The 16366-nt window shown below is 37.9% G+C and overlaps 1 protein-coding gene across 1 annotated transcript in view; it reads right to left on the bottom strand.

Annotated features, from left to right (window-relative positions):
- The window catches only part of LOC127659765 (glutamate receptor 1-like), a 142719-nt gene that overhangs the window by 65518 nt on the left and 60835 nt on the right, over positions 1 to 16366 (bottom strand). The window contains exon 5 of the mRNA XM_052149719.1: positions 6122 to 6175. Coding sequence (XP_052005679.1) covers positions 6122 to 6175 — 54 coding nt within the window. The remainder of the gene's footprint in view (positions 1 to 6121; positions 6176 to 16366) is intronic.

The raw sequence follows: 16366 nt of genomic DNA, 5'->3' as shown, positions 1-16366 counted from the left end.
TGTTGATAAAAGAGGTCAACGGAGAATGGGCAGAGTGGTTTGAGCTGACAGAAAGGCTACGGTAATTCAGATAACAAATCTGCACAACTATAATGAGCAGAATAGCATCTCAGCATGCACAAGACGTCAAACTTAAAGGCGGAGGGGCTACAACAGCAGAAGTCCATGTCGGTCACTTTATTAGGACCATATTGTTCCTTATAAAGTTCTCAGTTAGTGTAGTTTTGATCAATGATTTCTGCTTGAAGCCCCCTCTTTGTGTGTATCAGCAATACATGTCAGGAAGAGACATAAAGAACTAATCGAACAAAATTTTAGAGAAAAGAAATCAAAAAACCTATGGGACACGATGATGGCAATCACGAATATGACACCGGCTCAAAAACGTATCAGCACTTCAAATGACCTGCAAAGAGCTAAAGAACTGAATGACTTATATCTGAGATTTGAAACTCGGGACTTCTCTTTTGAAGGGAAGAATATTTTAGAGACAATTTTAGTCACAGAGCAGGATGTAAGGTTGGTGGTAGAACCCAAGGTGGTAAGATTGCATTTTAAAACTTATGTACTAAGAAGGCAATGGGACCGGATGGAATATCAGCATTTTTGTTAAAGACATGTGCAGATGAGCTGACACCTGCATGGTTTCCAATCTTCCAAAAATCAGTAGACTCGCATGTCATACCCACTCTGTGGAAGAAATCAGTAATTACACCGGTAGCTAAAAAACCATGCCCAAAGGTGAATAATGATTTTAGGCCTGTGGCGCTAACTTCTATTGTTATGAAATGTTTTGAGAAGATAATGGTGTCATTTCTTAAAAAAGATGTTGGTGCGTTTTTAGATCCGTTTCAGTTTGCTTACAGGCAGGGGCGTGGCACAGATGATGCTATTAGTAGCATTTCACATCTGGTCAGTAAACATCTTGAAGACCCCAAAGCCTATGCACGTATTTTATTTGTTGATTTTAGTTCGGCTTTTAATACTATACAGCCTCACATGCTTATTCAGAAACTGAAACATATGAATGTTAACCATTTTATCCTTAACTGGTATTTTTCATTTTTAACAAACCGTACTCAACAGGTTAAAGTGAATGATGCTCTTGCGGAACCCAGGCCAATCAGCACTGGTGTCCCGCAGGGCTGCGTCAGTTCACCAGCCCTTTTTACATTATATACTAACGATTGCCTCAGACACCATATTGATAATTATATTATACAATTTTCCGATGATACAGCAATCCTTGGCCTCATGCATAAAGATAAAAGTCCAGCTGTGTATCATACAGAAATTGAGGAATTTGTTCTGTGGTGCGATGATAATTATCTTATGCTAAACGTAACTAAGACTGAGGAGATGGTGTTTGACCCAAAAACTATAGGTGACACCAGGCCTGTAGTAATTAATAGTGTACCCATTACTCAGGTTAGCTCTTATAAGTACCTGGGTGTACATATTGATAATACACTGACCTGGAAGGACCATGTAAATACTGTCTGCTCCAGACTCCAGCAGAGGATGCATTTTTTACGAAGACTCAGATTGTATGGAGTAGAACAAAAATGTATGTTGTTATTCTATCACGCAATATTAGAGACTATTTTAAAGTACGGTATTATAAGCTGGTATGGTAACCTGACAGTACAATCAAAATCACAGATCACTCGTCAAGTAAAGACAGCTATGAAGATTATGGGGGTTAAAAACTATCTCCCCCCCAGAAAATCTATGAGCAGTCGGTTATCAGACAGGCACAAAAAATAGTTTCTGACTCGACTCATATCCTCCATCTAGAATTTCAGCTTTTACACTCTGGCAGAAGATTTAGAGTTCCTAAATGTAGGTTAAACCGTTATAAAAATTCTTTCGTACCTTTGTCCATTAAGCTTATTAACGCTAATATGTAGTGTGAGTAATATGTAAATTGTGTATTTTGTAGGCTAGATAGAGTGTGCAACACATAAGTTGTGTATATTAGGGGTGCTAATAGTGTGCAGTATGACAATTGTGTATCATATAGGCCATGTGGAATATATCAGTTGTGTATTTTATGGGGACTATGGAGTGTGCAGTATGCCAATTGCGCATTTTATGGGCCTTGTGCCAATGGAAGGGTTAATGTGTTTACTACTATACATACGTACCTACTAAATGTATATGAGAGAACGTTCGGGAGAAGTATGTGTTGAGGAAATGTTGTGAACTGTCTTTGTGTTGTCTCTGTAAAGCTACGGAATGGACAGTGTCCAAAACAAATTTCCCTTCGGGGACAATAAAGTATATCTTAATCTTAATCTTAATTAAATATAAATGTATGGGTACTGAAGATTTGTTTGTGCTTAGGTAAACAAAAAATATTTAGGGGTGTGTGTGTGTGTGTGCGTGTTTGACTCAGTAGTGAGTGTGATAGCCTTTGTCAGGTTGTTAGTGTGTTGATCTTTGATCTCAAATCCCTTAAAATGCTTGGTCCCCCAAGGACAGTAGCGTGTCACAGTGTTGCTTAGGTACATCTGCTCAATGGGATAAGGAACAAGACGCACTGCACTGCTATCCTGATCTCATGCTTGTGTACAGTACAGTGGCACTGTACAGTACCTCTCTCTAACACACACACACACACACACACACACACACACACACACACACACACACACGAGCAAGAGCTGAAATCCTCTAACAATAAGCCTCCTGCAAATACAGCATCACGGCTATGCTGTAAATATCATGCATGTGTAGTTCATAAATTTAAGGATGGGAAGAGATAATGGACCTATTAAAAATACAGTAGCCATATCACATATTATTTAATACTCTCCCTAATGTAGTCTACTCTTTCAATTGAAATCTCTCTTGAAACGTCAAATATATTATGATGTAATGGTACGGAGGGAACCGCTATCACAATCTGGCCTCAGGGCTAAGGTGTCTCACACACTCACTTTTCACAACCTCTTCGCTCTCTACATTGAGAACGAACAACTCTATTAGACATACGCAGGCTTTATGCATCACTGCACAAACATTGTGCTGTTATTGAGTGCACATCTGGGATGCATGTCATCATGAGCATACAACAGCAAGCTCTGAGACATGGAACAGTTTTGAAGATTACTACCGACTTTTAAACTAATTTGGAAGGAAGAACTCATTTACTAAACAAAAGGGTTTTTATGCAAAACCATACAAAAAGGAAAGAAACAAAGTAAAGTAATTTCTAAAAAAAAAGAAAAAAGCAGCAGCTTTCACTGATTTCAAAAAGCTGGAATCCTTATGAAGAAACATTTGAAAGTTTAATGTCATAAATATACAGTTTGTTGACATGAAATACTTTTGGAAAGTAGACATGACCTGTGATTTAACATACGATACTCTTTCTTTAATTGTAATAATGCATGCAATTTTTATGAACTCATATTAATTGATAGATTTGTACAATTAAAGATTTTATTTATGGACATGTTATGTGTCAACTAGGGCTGCACAATTAAGTGAAAAACATTATTAAGATTACAATTACAGCTGCTGCGATTAATTAAATGTGAAAAGTGTCAATTAATTCATTCAATTGAGATCTTTTCCTGTTGCGTCTAAATGTTCGATTTACAACATATTTTGGTCCGTTGTGTGCATGAATGCAATAGACAATCAGAAAATCTGTTTAAATTTGTCTTTTAGCATATCAGAAACGACAACCTAGTATTCTAGTTTTGTTGTATTGCATACATTCTATGCATAATTTATTCAAAATGCAATTTGAAAAGCTTGTTTTTTATGCAATAAAGCTAATCAGGAACAATTCTCAGCTTGTTTTGGATATGTAGTCTACATAAAGAATGTGGCATGCCTTGCAAGAACTATTTTAATCTAAATAAATAATTGCAATTACAATATCAAGTGAAATAATAATAAATTATGATTTTCAATATACTCGTGCAGCCCTACCAACGACAGCAAACACAAGATGAGAACAAGTTCTTGCGTTCAAAACATGGCTTGATTGAGCGCAAATCCAAACGCAGGGATCTCAAGACATGTTTTTCTAAGTTTCAAACTACATTTAACTTGACACAGTGACTTAAATGCTGTGCTGTTTTTATTAATTAATTTTAATTCAGAGATTTGTACTATAAAAAGAAAATTCTATTTATGTGTCAACTAACCATAAATGCTTTAGGAACATTTATTTACAAGATAATTTTTTCTTGAAGAATTGTAGAAAATATACATTGAAAGCAAACATTTCAGACCTAACGACTATTCTTAGCTATTCAAATAAGTATGGTCAAAACAAAGCATTACAAATGAGAGATTATAGCCAATTACTAACAATGGGCAAACACACAATAATGAAGGATAACAGGATACAATTAACCAGAGTACCAATTAACATTTTGTATACAAATTTGGAACACATGCACTAACCACTAAGCCATGGCTCCAAACGACAGAAATTGAATTTGGGACTGAGTTGCTGGGGAACAGAGATAGGGCAACATTGTAAATAGAGCAGCAGGTGACCAGTCCGCCTGGTTAAACTACTAGGCAACTTCAGTGGTCTGAAGCCAATATACTGTACAGTACAAAGCATGAAGGAAAAAATGGGCAAAGGAACGGGAGTCATTTCAGATGTCTCTGATTGCAATGGCAAGCTGCTTTTTGAAGTACTTCCATTACTGCTGCTCTCTTGTGATCGTCTGTTTCTTCCTTATATTTATTTATTTATCTTTTGTTTTTTGTCAGCACAGTCTTTTGGCATTCACTCTGAAGTCGACTATCTGCTCTCATAGCAACAGTGACATTCTTTCTTTTCTGGAACAAAGAACCACTTATGGTGCCATTCAGTTGTATGTGTCTGATGGATTTTATTAAGTTTTTGACTGATTTTGTCAGTGTCCCACCCTTTCATTTCTCCCTCTCCCTCTGCTCAGCCTGATTATTCAGCACTTCATGCATAGGCAGCCCTCCTACTTTAGTATTCAAGTGAGGGATTTTGACCATACAGTCCTACACAAACTCAATGTTAACACTGTCATTGAATTAAGGAATGTAAAAGTTTGGGTAAAAACACCTGCACTCTCATAAGTTCTCAAGACTCATTAACTGCTGTCAGAATGTGCCATATCAGTAATTTGTATAATGTGTAAAACTGAAGTATGTAATTTCTGTGTCACTAGCATACCCAACAGAATTGCACAAATAACAAGGTTTCCCGAACACTCCCTCCTGTCTGTCTCTGGTTAGATAAATATATAGTTTTGCCTCAAACACACATCAGCTTTAATGTACAAGTTGACAACAAGAACAGCCTTTGTTAGGGTTACATCATTTGATGACTTCCTTTACTACACTATACTTTACTATGCTATGCTATGCTACACTGTGTTACATTATGCTATACCATGTTATACTATAATATAATATACACTATACAATGCAATGGTATATTATACTATGAGGCAAGAAAGGAAGCATGTCTCCTCTCCTCTGCTCTCAAGCAGGTGCCCAAATCTCTCAACTAAGTGGATAGAGTTGTATCTTTTTTCTGCTCCATGTCCATGTAAATGTGGTGCAGTGAGTTGGTGATATCACTATAGAAACTAGCCTTCACCCAAAAGGACGCAGAAGAGAAGCTTATATGGGCATCCACTCATATGCACGACTGAACAGGCACACAATTGCACACACACACACACGTTCGCACGTGCAAACACAGTGTAAATTCCCAATCGTAAGACACAAAGTAATTTGCTACCAATTCTTAACATTTATCAATTATGTAAAAAGTATGCAGTTGCAAATCTTGCTTTATTGTTTTGCAAGCGTTATCATTTGTCTCAATTACATTTAACAAACCAGCCAGGGCTGGTTAAATTTAACATCCTCAGCAGTGCACCATTCACAAGTGCACCACAGCATATTAATGCAGCGATTATTATCATTTCTGTTTAAATCAATTTGGATTTCCATTCTCATACATTCAGCAAACCTAGAGACAGAGACTGCCGAAATCACTTGTAGTTCTTCCCATTCACAGACCTTTTCTCCAGGCAGCATTTATAGAACATTAGTCCATAAGATCTGTCATACTTTTGAGGTGGGTGGTGTGTCTTTAGCTTACCAGGTTTGCTAGGATGTAGTGGTAACTCTTCACGTTCTTACCCTGCTCAACGATCTGGAACAAACATAAGAAAAGAAGAACCAATAAATAACTACAGTAAAAAGTTACAGATGTAAATTTGGTATATATTTTCATAGTTATACTGTAATGCAGAAAATGAGGTGAGGTAACTTGATATAGTTTAGCATTGTATTTCTCATTTGTTTAGTATATTATATTTTATTACATTATATTATATATTATAAACAGATATAACCATAGTAACCATAGGTTCACCATGGTATTTTTCTAGTAAAATCATCATAACCATAAAATTAAACATTGATACTATTAACTAATATTAACAACATGTTACTGTAGTAACACCATGGTTAACACATCAGAACTATATAGTTTCCACCAAAACACATACAGTAAAACCATGGTTAATTTTATCCAGACTAAATCCTTTTCTCAACTCCCCGACCTTCACCGTGACCAAATCACTGTGAAAAATCTATTTTATTTATTACTAGTATATTAAGAGTAGGGACATGGGAAAAAGTATGTCAAGGGGTTGGATTCAAACCCAGATCTCCAGCATGACATCACAAACACATACTGTCATTACAATTAGAGCTACTACAGCTGCACATTGGGGTGCAGTTTGTCATTAAATCCTGTGTTTCCACCAGACTATTGGAGTGCAAATAGTCACTTAGTTATCCAATCTCTTAATCCACTAAATGTCTAACATGTTAACCAGTTTAATATCTCTGCCCCATTGTGAAAAATGTAAATATGCCCACTTTCATTGGATCAGTAGTTGTCTTGAGTTTGGAAAGAGGAGTGGTGTGTGGAGTTAGTGTAAATAGCCTCTGCCAACAAGATGACACTCTGCACATTATATTATATTATATTATATTATATTATATTAAGGTGTACATCCCTATAATGCAGCTTCATAGTAGCCTGCCTGCATGGAAATGTGTTAATGTTTGTTTACGCAGTGCTGTAAAGTCTTACTTTTCAGTGAAATTTTCAAAGATTAATAAAAAGTATTGTAATATTTTCTATATCATTACACAGTTTTTACACAGATCTGCAAAAAAGATGTTATATTTAGTAATCCAAGCATTGCAATAACATTGTGTCAAAAGGTTCACTGGCAATTCCCACCCTTAAAAATATTTTTGATTATAGTGCCGTCTTTCACATCAATCATCAATTAAAGCTGGTTATTAGTGTATGTCTGTGTGTGTTGTTGGCAGGATATTGGCAGACGGAAGGTTGTGGGCCAGAGTGGAGTCTTGCTGAGGTTGGTGAAAAATGTATGTGCTGTGTATGAGCCACAAAGTTATATATAGAGGGAGGATGACAATATCAGATGATATATTAATTTCTTCACTCTATTGTTTTTTACACTTTCACTTAGTTTTCTGTGCTCCCCCTGTGGTAGATAGAATGCATTGCACCAGCTTCTACTTTTCTTTTATGCCGAGTTTACACTACACGATTTTAAGCCTGTTTTTTGTTCGCCGAAAGTTTTGTGGAGATTGCCGACAAAAGCCTGAAATCGTGGGCAAATCGGAGATCGCTCCCATGAACAACGATCGCACAGCATGAACTATCAAAGACGTGATTTGAGAGAAGCATTGACGTGTTGCCGATGTCAGTGAGATATCTAGAATGTTAAATATCTGGACCTGTCTGCGATTCCAAATCGTGCCAATGTAAAATGTGTTTTGACTGAATACAAGTAAAGCGTTGCTCTACAGCTAATGAGAGAACAAGGAACGGGGCACAGGAAGTTTCAGTGGGAGGAGTCCTGATGTACCTGCAACAGAACATCAACTAGCATAGCTGCAGTATCAAGAGTCTCATTGGACCGAAGAAATGGAGGAAAATTCAGTGGAACATTGGCAGGAGCACCAGTTCCTATTTGACGTTTCATCTGAACTGTAGCACAACTGGGTGGAGAAAGAGAAGAGTTGAAGAGAATTGCCAATTCTCTTGGACAGTCAGGTAAGCAAATAGGTCGATTTTTCAGTAGGAGGTACTTTTTCATATTGTAACCAATAAAATATATGAAACCCTATCTATTTTCAAAATGCATGTTATTGATCTTATTGTGAACAATCCTTCCATGCATGTTTTATTTGTATTTTTTTTTTACCTCATAATCTTTCATAAATCAATCTTCCGGTGAAATTAAAGATTCTCTCTGGTGACGTATGCAGGACCTCAATCATTTAGTCCACTTAAACCCTGCCCTTTTCTTATTAATACCACAACCTTGTGTAGAGTTGAACGAAGCATCAATCGCATGTTGATGAAGATGGCAAGGTCTATTTTTGTCTGTTTTCCTTCAAAACTATCGTTCCATATCCCAATGGATTACAGGTTACGGGTCAGCTAGCTTGAATTTACATTTCAAATGAGCAGGAATAATGGCAAATTCGTGGGTGTTTGAGAAATGTCATGCCTGAATTGCTGAGGTGATCACTAATGAATACAATGCTTTGGATGCCTCTGGAGTTTATTTATATTTTTGAATGCTTATCTTGGGATGCACAGCACAAGTAAGTGTTTTTTCCATTTTTTTCAAAATGTTAAAATATGGTTATATTCCAAATATGGTTATATTTCCAATGGCTACAGCCTCTTCGTTAGCAAAGACTGTGTACAAGACAATGTGCTTGTGTGTTTATGTTGTCCTTTTGATCATAAATGTGTGTGTGTCCACTGCAAACTCTCATTCAGATCTGCCTCCATTCTGCTATGCAATGTCCAGGGGTGGAATGAGTATGGAAAAATCATAATCAAGTAGAAGTACTGTTACTTCCGATATTTTTTTTGGTGTGTAGAGCAAAATTAGCTTTCCTAAAAACTACTCAAGTAAGAGTAAAAGAGTAGATAATTTAAAAGTACTCATGAGTAGTGTGTATTGAGTACGGAGTTGCAAAACCTATGACCCATTATAATGAACACTCTATGCCAACTTCTAAAATACATCACTTATCTATGATAAATACTACATGAATCTGATTCCAAAAAATAAAAGGGAGACATGATAACAGAAATGAAAAGATCAAAAGGTTATTTTCAATACACGGATCACCATTTTAAATCATAATGTATGAAACAATACATTAAAATCAGTTTTTGTGTTTGGTCTAAATTTCCCTTAATGCCGACAGCACGTTATTGTTGTGCATAAAACATGTCCTGCACAATAGAGCAGGTAGAGAAGGCATGGGGAAAGTTGTTTGGTAGAGGGGCTACATCACTCTTAAAAAGCAATAATTCACCTAAAAATTTAAATTCTCTCATTTACTCACCCTCATGCCATCCTGGATGTGGATGACTTTTTGCAGAACAAAAATTAAGATTTTTAGAAGAATATCTCAGCTCTTTTGGTCCATACAATGAAAGTGGAGTGGTGGTGGCGTAGTGGGCTAAAGCACTAAACTGGTAAACAGAAGGTTGTCACATGTACACTTCAAGTGAAAATATGCTTTTTGTCCATTCACTTTGGCATTGGCGGAATTAAAAAGTGTATTTCATCATTAGGCATGAACCAATCAATCAAACAGCACCAAACCAACCAGTGGTGCTCTTGCTATCATAATTGATGTAATGAACACCCCTGTTCTAGATGTAGAGCATAGGCTAAATATAGAAAACTACTCAAAAGTTTGATCGAGGACATCTCTCTTTTTTCAGATAAACATCAAGATCATTTTATTGCCCAGCCCTATTGATAACATTGCATTAGTCTCTCACAGCAGCCCAATAATCTAAGTGATAGTTAAATTACAGGCTACATTATAGACACAAAAAAATCGCGTAAACAAATTAGAGGCAGGATTAATGCTGATATCAGGCTTGAGCAATATAAACTCACATGACACGATCAAGCAATTGGCCTTTTTCACTGCAAAAAGCCCTTTCAGGTGCTGCTGTGATGTTCAGCTGTAAACTACGCTTGAGGCATCCTCCACAGTTGGTGCCAGATCTACAGCTGCTGTTCAAGTTTTTTACGTGTGATTTGATGGGAGTCATGAGACTCTCCCTAGCCAATCATGTTGATAGATCAAAATAAAATAAGGACAGGGAAGTAGCGAACACAGACGGGAAAATATTACATAAAAAGTACAGTTACAACAATCAAAATGTACAAGTATAACATTTTGATAATTAGTACAATTCTTGGGAAAAAGTATTTAATTAATATACTTTATATTATATACTTTACTCAGTAATATGAGTATTTGTAATTCATTACTTTACACCCCTGGCAACGCACATATTTTCACAATCCAATCAACAACCAATGGATAAACTCAAATCCACTTATACTGTAATCACTACTGAACAACAATTATGGAAACAATAAAAGACACAATGGCTCTCATTCAGTAACCTTGTGAATGCACATATTTGTGCGTAAAATCTGTGTACAAAAGTTTTCACATAGAAATCCAGATTCATCAATTTATGTTATTCATTCTTTTAAATTTTTTCTACATTTACATAATTTTTAGAAATCGAAGAAATAACTTCGTTATAAATGACTTTAAAATCAGTATGACTCATTGTAGGGTCACTGTGTTTGAGTTACAAAAATTAAACATTAGAGCTCGATCAGTGATAGGTTCTACATAAAAATGAAGAAATTACCATATTCTGGTCCTTAATAACAGGTGTTTATTGTCTTTCAACTGGTTTTGAGAATGGCTTGATGTTGTTTGACTTGGCTCTACTTTACATGTGCTTTTAGGTCAGAACGCATCTTGAGAGAGTGTAAGGTTACATTTGCAGAGAGCGACAAATGGCTGTACAGAAGAGGTTGTGTAGAAAGCCCTTGTATGGTGCTATATTATGCTAATTACTAACTGGGGGCACACACTCCATCATTTAGATTAATCCAGATTCATCAACATTATTATGACGATAAAAACAAATGTATGTGCATTTATGCACCTGTTGTGAATCAATTACTGTACTGTATACACTTAAAGTACACTGTGCAAGTATTAGTGAATGCGACCCAATATAATTACTCTAACAATGGCACAAATTCCTTTAAACATACATCAACCAATACCACCTAAATGGCTAAAATGGCAATAAACTGTAAATGACTAACATCCTGGCTTTTATCTTTGCATTCTCATGAATACATTGAGTTTAGAGTGTTTCAGAGTCAAGATGTCTGTGTTTTCCGAACAAGAAATAGGAGAGCAATGAAGATTTGTGATGTACATTCTCTTTGTGTGGATATAGAGATAAGAAAGCCTTTGCAGGCTCGGAGAGGACAACAGAGGAGGAAAACAATGAGTCATACGCTGACGGGGGAGGAACACATTAACACTCTACTCAGTTCTGTTTGGTAAACTGCATCGACCGAGGGTCAGAGTTTTAACCTGTGTGGACGTCTGTGTGTAGTGTGCAGTGTCAATGGGTGCCAGAGATTTTGACATCATCAAAATATTGTTTTTCCATGGGTTCAACTAAAGAAAATTCTTTGTGTGTTTGCATTTGTGTTGAGTCTCTCTCATACTTTAAGTTGTGAAAGCAGGCATAAGCTTGTGGGCATGACAGATAGTATCATCAGTTATTAATGGTGACACTAGGAAGATTCTCCTCCAGCAGGCCAGCCCAGGGCAAGGAACAATTTTGGAAAGGACACTCTCTTCTTTCTTGCAAATGCTGCATATTGGTAATGTCATGATAAACACTGATGTAGATGGAAGGGATGTCTTGAAAAATATCAGGATCCCATGTTTGTTAGTTCAGAGGCCATCTATATACATTTACAGTACATGCTTCTTAAAGGAATAGTTCACTCAAAAAGGAAAATCTCTCATCATTTACTCACCCTCATGCCATCCCATATGTGCATGACTTTTTTTTTTCTGCAGAACACAAATTAATATTTTCAGAAGAATATTTAAACTTTTTAGGTCCATACAATGCAAGTGAATGGGTGCCAAAATTTTGCTGATCCAAAAAGCACATGAAGGCAGAATAAAAGCATTCATTAAGACTCGAGTGTAGAGGCCGACCGATTGATCGGTCGGCAGATTAATCGGCCGTTTTTTTGCATTTTTTAACATAATCAGCATCGGCCAATATCCAAGTATATCAAGCTGATTATTAGGCAGGCGTATCTGTGGGCAGCCTAGTGTTGTTGTGGAACACGTGTTCGACGCACGCTGCCCCTGGAGTCATTTTCCAGCAGGGTGAGCAGACCTCATCCAGTGCCTAAGGAAGGAGCTAAGTTCCTTGGAGAAAACAGTAAGGATTAAATTTGTATAACTCCTTTATATTTAATAAAAAACTTTTGATATGTTACTGCCAACTTCAAGAAAAAACACGACAAACGCGATAGGCGACATGACGTTCGGCTACTTTGGATATTGATAGCGTAGTTGAAGTTGCATTATCACAGCAGAAGGGTTGCTATCATGTCACAATAAGTAAGCAAGAATCTTTCAATTACAGACAGTGAATCTGAGACTTTTATTTGTTCTGTTTGTGTGTCTTATATTTGAGAGGGTTGTCACTCAATGCAGAGAAATAAGTAATAAAAAAAGATACCAACGCACTATAGGCTATTGAAGGACTGGCTTTGGTAAGCTCGGACGTTATCGGTTCTGCTGTCGGTACTGGAGAAATTAAGAAAATACATTTATTATTGCTATAAAGAGAAAGTTATTTTATCTCGCCAGCCATTTCTATGTATAATAATATGAAACCATTTGTCTGTGATGCAATTTAGCTATTCGCAGTCAGAGAGAGAGAGAGATAGAGAGAGATCTCTCACGCGGTGCCACAGCGAGCACAACACGAGCCCTGCTTAATGAGTGACAGAACTAAACATTCAAACGTAGCCTGGTTTAGATCTGTGATATTAGTCTGATTTTATTTTAGATTTCACCTTCCAAAGATTTTAAAAAGAATATTTATACATAAGCCGCATTCTGTCTAGCACAACTTCCTTCCCTTCACAGCGGTGCACTGCCATTTCTCCCTAAAACTCAAACTTAACGTCAGAATCAGCACAATCGGTGATTGTTGTAAAATGCAGTCTAGCTACTGTTGCTAAATTGCGGGACGCGTTTAATAATAAAAAGAGCGCAAGAGATACCGTTCCCAAGGCGGCGCGCGCTCCGAAACGGACCACAACGAGACAAGCAAATTATAGGCTACTTTGGGTTTCATGAACGATCTACTATACACAAAAATATGTCAAAACGACCGGCTTGGAGATTGGATGTAAATGGAGTCTTAAATGGACGTATTTATGGAAATAGTGTGCATCAGGAGCCTATTAGATCTGAACTCGGTCTTAAAGAGGAAGCAGTCTATTAAACATGCTGACGATTTAGCCATTACCGCGAATCAAACAACAAAAAGCAAAGAGAAAATCACTTACAGCTCTTGAATGAATAACTTCTGCATTAATAAGCATTAATCTATCTATGATAAACTATGCAGTGTTATTTTACAATTGATTACTTTATTAGATTTCTTTTTAGACCACACCTGAACAGTAATGTTAGTAGACCTTCCTGAAATTAAATCACTGTGCCTATATAACATTTATCTTTGTGTAATTGTTTATCTTTTGGTAATCTTTGTTTAATATATATATATATATATATATATATATATATATATATATATATATATAACAAAAAGAACCGTTAAGAATACCGTTAAAGTACCGGATCGATAAGCACTATCGGTAAGATATTAATACCATTAAAATCTTAACGATACCCATCCCTAGTTATGCCTGTGCTTCTCTTGGATGCTCTGAATATTGGATTACATGTGTGGATTGCCCCTTAATTAAAGCTGCATTTGGATCTCAGCCTTCGTGTCTCGGAGCAGTTCGTAACACCTGCTTTGTTTATTTAATATATTTGTTATACATTATTTATAAAATATGTTTTTACATTATACATTTTTAATTTAAGTGTACAAGTGCAGATTGGTCAAGTGTTCAATAAATGTATTTGTTGAGAAATTTTGTCTATCTTGAGTAATTATTTGTGTTACGTTTTATCTTTCAAATAAAAGGTTCAAATAAGAGGTTAAAAACAAGCACATATCTGCCAAATATCGGACAAAATAAATCGGCAGCATTAATCGGTCATCGGCCGACCCGGATTTCAAAAGCTCGGCATCGGCCTGAAAAAAACCATATCGGTCGACCTCTACTCGAGTGGTTAAATGTATATCTTCAGAAGTGATATGTTAGGTGTGGGTGAGAAACAGATAAATATTTAATTCCAATTTTGCTAGAAATTCTTCTCCCTGACCAGTATGGGGCATATGCATGAAGAATGTGAATCACCCAAAACACAAGAAAAATGTGAAAGTGAAATTTAAAGGTGAGATTGACTGAGCAGAGAGAAGAATTTAAAAAAAATGTTTAATAAATGTTTATCTATTTCTTACCCACACCTATCAATATCACTTCTGAAAACATTGATGTGAAAACAATTTGAAGTTGAATGTTGCAATCTGCACTCACAGACAATATTTCAAAGCTTGTGTTCTGAATTTATAATGGCAGACAAGGAGTCACAAATGTGTAAAATGACATTTACATACACTGGCGGCGTTTCCTTGTCAGCGTTACATGACTGACAAGGACACGCATGAGTTTTGTTTTTTTTTGTTTGGGGGAAGAGCACGCTGCTCTCGCGTTGGGGCAGGGTGGGTGCGCGCATTGTGACCTTCTTTCGGTCAGAATGCTTCGCGCTCGCCTTGCTTACTTCCGAGAGCCGGCACCCACACTTCATTCGTGGATCTGGCTGAGGAGCGAGAGACGGGTCCGTCCCTTTCACTCGCTCGCTCTTTCCCCAGATCCGGCTGATCCTTCGCATGATCTTGAAGCGCGCTCCGGCACCTCTTCAGTTCACGAGGGGGACCTCGATTCTCTTGGATCTGCAGATTTCGAGTTACCCACAGCACTCAAATCATGACTCAAAATCCTCTGAAGGGTTACTCGATGTGGTTACTTGTGCAGTGGCCAGACTTCAATTAGACTGGCCACGTGACCAAGAAACCCCCAAACGCTCCAAGTTAGAGGACAGATTTCTGTCTGGTGGCCAAGGGAAGGGAACACCTCATCAGTCCCTTCCCTTCTTTGATGACCTCCACGATGAGCTTGCTCGTTCATGGAGGAAACCTTATACCTCGTGCATTCACGTGCCCTCGACGTCGTTATATTCGACTATCGTGGGTACTGAGGCACGAGGGTATTCAATGATGCTGCCGGTCGAAGACACACTTGCGGGTTATCTCTCGCCGAGTTCGGCATCATCTTTGAAAAAACCTGCTCTCCCCTCTAAGCCATGCAGATCTACCTCCATGCTTGTGGGGAGGGTTTATCAAGCGGCAGGTCAGGCTGGTGCTGCGCTGCACACCATGGCTGTGTTACAGGCATACCAGGCTGACCTGCTAAAAGATCTGAGTGCGGGTGAAACTCTGGACGAAGAAGCTTTTTCAGAACTTCGTCGAACTACACAAGCCGTCAGCCCGTGCCATTGGCCAGTCTATGTCCGCTTTAGTCAGTATGGAGAGGCATTTATGGCTTAACCTTTCAGGCATCAGAGATAAAAACGGAGTTGTCTTACTCGATGCCCCGGTTTCGCCTTCTGGTCTCTTCGGAGACACCATGAATACGGTTATCTCCTATTTCTGGCCCTGAAATACTTCCTCCGACATCTGAGAGGCTGCCATGTCCTTGTGCGGGTGGACAACACAGCAGCAGTCTCCTACATAAACCATCAAGGAGGTCTACGTTCTCACCACCTGAATTTTCTGGCACGTCGGATTCTCCTTTGGGCCCAGGGCAAGCTCCTGTCACTCAGGGCAGTTTATATCCCTGGACGCCTAAATGTGGGAGCAGATTTTCTGTCCAGACAAAACATACAGAGGGGGCGAGTGGAAACTCCACCCCGAGGTAGTACAACAAATTTGGGAGAGATGTTACAGAGCAGAAGTGGACCTCTTCGCCTCTCAAGAGACTGCGCAATGTCCCCTCTACTTCTCTCTGAGTCACCCAGCCCCCCTTTTTTGGAATTTTGGAAACTTCATGTTTGGCATCTGAAGGGTACCAACTGAGGGACACAGGGCTGTCGCCTGAGGTTATTGAGATCATTCTTAGTGATAGGGCTCCCTCCACCAGAAGAATCTACACCAATAAATGGGGTGTCTTCGAAAAGTGGTGCAGTTTACATG

Source organism: Xyrauchen texanus, chromosome 19 (assembly GCF_025860055.1).
Source record: "Xyrauchen texanus isolate HMW12.3.18 chromosome 19, RBS_HiC_50CHRs, whole genome shotgun sequence".
NCBI lineage: Eukaryota > Metazoa > Chordata > Actinopteri > Cypriniformes > Catostomidae > Xyrauchen > Xyrauchen texanus.
Note: the sequence above shows the minus strand (reverse complement) of the source record. Positions and strands in the feature narration are given on the sequence as shown.